This window comes from Trachymyrmex septentrionalis, unplaced genomic scaffold (genome assembly GCF_001594115.1).
Source record: "Trachymyrmex septentrionalis isolate Tsep2-gDNA-1 unplaced genomic scaffold, Tsep1.0 scaffold151, whole genome shotgun sequence".
In the NCBI taxonomy this organism is placed as follows: Eukaryota; Metazoa; Arthropoda; class Insecta; order Hymenoptera; family Formicidae; genus Trachymyrmex; species Trachymyrmex septentrionalis.
The window spans coordinates 132,556-136,151 of NW_017304665.1; the positions used below are offsets into that span (position 1 = coordinate 132,556).

The window sequence follows — 3,596 nt, forward strand, 5'->3', positions numbered from 1 at the left end:
TTTTAATTGTCTTATTCGTTTCATATAAACGCATTTCACATAGACACATAATGAAAATGAGAGTCCACTATTTAGTTCTAATGCATGCGATAAAAATATAGGTCAGTGCCAATAGGTACAAGTTTAAAAGAAAACGTCTATTCATATCCATAAAACATGTTTTCCTCTCTGTAATCGAATCATAGGCTAGATTAAAGTATAATACCTATATACTTAATAATAATTACATTCTGCGAGATACTCGCGGTAAAAGGATGTCGAAGAAAATGGAATAGCAAAGATATCAAACGACGGCTTTATCGCGAATACTCTTGGATAAAAATCCTTTGTAAATCACTCGGCAAACATTAAAGCTATTGTACCTGAAAATTACAATCATTGCACTTGTGCTATTAACATTGTTAACAATGCGATTATTTTTATCTTATTTCAAGATTATTATCTACTTGCATAAGAATTATCACATATATCTTTATTTTTTTTTGAATTCCAGTTTTAGCTCGACGTTGCAAAGCTGATGATATATTTAGAGTAACTTTCACTTATCGTTCGTAAGTCGTAAAATACATGATAAAAGAAACGAAAAGTGCTTGACGCGACAAAGAGATTCAGGATAAAAGAAATGAGAGGCATTGATTCCACGCGTGTTCTTATGTTCACTTCGCGCAAGTATTATTAAATAAAACTATTATTATCACGTTGCCATTATGATCATTAATTATATCGCTACTGCGTTAATATTTATATGACACACTTTACTTCGCTCAATACTTCTTTATTTTTTAATCCAATTGTTTATATTTATACCATTTAACGTCTCAAACAAATTGTTTACTCACATATCGTGTCTTGTACATAGCGTATGATGACCACGTTGAGAGATACAAATGAGAATCGGAATCAACCTACATTCAAAGCAGGAAACTGAGACGCGACCACTACTTGGTTCCGAAAGGATATCTACGAACGTTGATGCTACTGATGTAAACTGATCGTTGGACCAGGCGGCGAGGTCTGCTCTCTCTCCCGCAGAAATATCTCGGAAGCTTATTTGATAAAACGATAACCATTACTATATATCCCCGCGACGGTAGGTGGCAGAATACTGAGTGAAATACGACGAGTCGATCGTCTAGGTAGACGACCAGGTGGTAACTAGGTAGGAGCGACAGTGAATCATACGTTATAATTCGCACAAAGGGATAATTAGATAATTACGCGTACTCTGGACCCCACAATTCTCCATATAATAAAATAAGAATAGATTTGCGTTTCAGTAAAAGGAATCTCCGCAAAAAGGCCACGATAAACGAAATGGAATATATTTTCCTTCACGCGATCAAAAATGGAATAAGTTTTACTCGATGAGGAAAAGAATGTAAATAATAGAGAGACGGAAATTTCCTTCCCAACAATTAGAGACAAAGAAGATACAATTCCGTAGGAAAAGATAAACTTATGAAAAAAGAAACGAATTGATGAAAGGTAGGAAGAATAGGGATTCCTTTCCCCTTAATCGATCGATATACAGACGAAGCTGCACACGAAACAGTTTAGGAAAGGATTGAAGATTCTGCAATTGTACGCTACGATCATAAAAGGCATTTTTTCTTTGCATTGTTTCTTTCTATTTGCAATAATAACATGCACCGGCAGGAATAGTGTCCCCTAGCGTTCGGCGCGCGGGCTACGTACCGCTCGTACCGAAGTACGTATGTGTTATTAGAAACGCGGAGAAGCGCGAATGGAGAAAATAGTGGGGGGGCCCTCCGATATTCTGTCCTTAGCGCAAGGCGCACAATTGAGAGAGAAAGGGTAATTGGACGTGATGCTGGCTTGCGGTGTCCTTTCGCTGTCTCACACATATGTTACTAGTACAAGTGATATACCCCGGTGTCTCTCGCTCGTCAATATTCATAATACTTGTATTATGCACAAAATGTTGTAATTATGCATAAAAATTTTTAATACTGTAAAAAATTTTTGTTCATAGTTACAACATTACGTGTAATTTTGAGACTCATTGTAATAGCATGCATTTATAAATTTGCAGTGTGCAAATAAAATTAATATTTTGTATAGCAAGATTGCAAAATTAAATTTACAGTTAAATATAAGAACATATAATTAAATAAATAAAAAAAATATAATATAATGTAATGCCGCGTGCCGAACGCCAGGAGACACCATTCCTGCTGGTGCGTGTACGTCACAGTTGCGTGATATTACCATATGTCACGCTTCGGTACAATGACGCGGAATCCTTTCTAAACGAAAGGAGAACTGATAAATTCCCTCAGTGTCGAGAGAAAGAGATACAAATATAGATATCATTTATCTTGCACATACTCTTGCATAATCGAACATCTAAAATGTTCGCAAATTTAAAATGTAAATGTAAAAGCTTGTCAGTATAAATCGCAATATAAATTTTATAATTTTTCAATTATTGATTATTATGTACATATATTTAGAGGCAATGCTATTGCGATATTGTTCTTGCATTTCTTTCTTAGGAAATCGAGCTTGTAAAATAATTTATGCATTTTAATCTTTTTCTTAAAACTTTTTATTTTGAGGAATAATGTTGCTCAGCGCTTATCTTAATATTGCATACGATGTACTGCATTCACTAGACTCTGGCGACACATCGTAAGATTCTCACAATTCCATTCTCCACAAAGTTTAAGAACATACAATTATGTAATAGGAACGAATTAAGTTGCGATTTATACAAAACACGAAGAACAAAAATACTTATTATTATTATTGATACACACAGTTATTGCCGTGGCATCATAATGATATACATGTCAGTAATTGTAACACTAAGTTTCGTCAATTGCAAATATGATAACGAATGTAACGCATGTAATTCTATTGTGAAATCATTTTGTTGACCTCAATGTTTATTCGTTCATAAATATTATTTAATATTAAATAATATTTCAGGCATATTCTTAGACTATTAAATGTGACGTTTTAATAACATTTTACCAAAATTATATAATATCAAATAATATTCTTGAAATATTAATGGATGGTTATATGTCCACTTCTGAAAATATATAATCATTAAAAGTAACATTATTTCATGTTATTGTAATATTGTATGAACATTAAAAGGTATAATAACATTTACTTTAATTCATAAAAAACACTATCTCAATTTAGTTCAAAATTACGTTTAAAGACTGAAAATAATTTCAGTGCGCAATTGTAGAACTAAATATGTACATAAAATCACATCGAAATGTTATTTAAGCATTAAGATGCAGTGTAAACCGGTAAGATCTTTTTGTTATTTATTGTAAATTTAAATTGTAAGAATAATAATAGTAATTAAATAAGGGCAATTAGGAAACCACGCTGTAATAGGTATGCTTAAATTACTGGACCAAACGTCAGTCCATAATTTGAGCGCACCTATTACAGCACGAATTCCTAATTGCCCTTATTTAATCACTATTATTATTGTTATTTTATTATAAAGAATCTTACTATGATTTTTTTATATTTATTCAAATTGTACTTATATAAAATACTTAATATTAATATTAATATTTTAATAATATTTGAGGAATATTAGACGTAAC

At 32.1% G+C, this 3,596-nt stretch overlaps 1 protein-coding gene across 1 annotated transcript in view; it reads right to left on the bottom strand.

Annotated features, from left to right (window-relative positions):
• Positions 1-1,177, bottom strand: part of LOC108745851 (sodium-dependent nutrient amino acid transporter 1-like) — a 31,085-nt gene extending 29,908 nt beyond the window's left edge. Inside the window, exon 1 of the mRNA XM_018482247.1 lies at positions 840-1,177. Coding sequence (XP_018337749.1) covers positions 840-857 — 18 coding nt within the window. The 5' untranslated portion in view covers positions 858-1,177. The remainder of the gene's footprint in view (positions 1-839) is intronic.
• Positions 1,178-3,596: the final 2,419 nt, after the last annotated feature.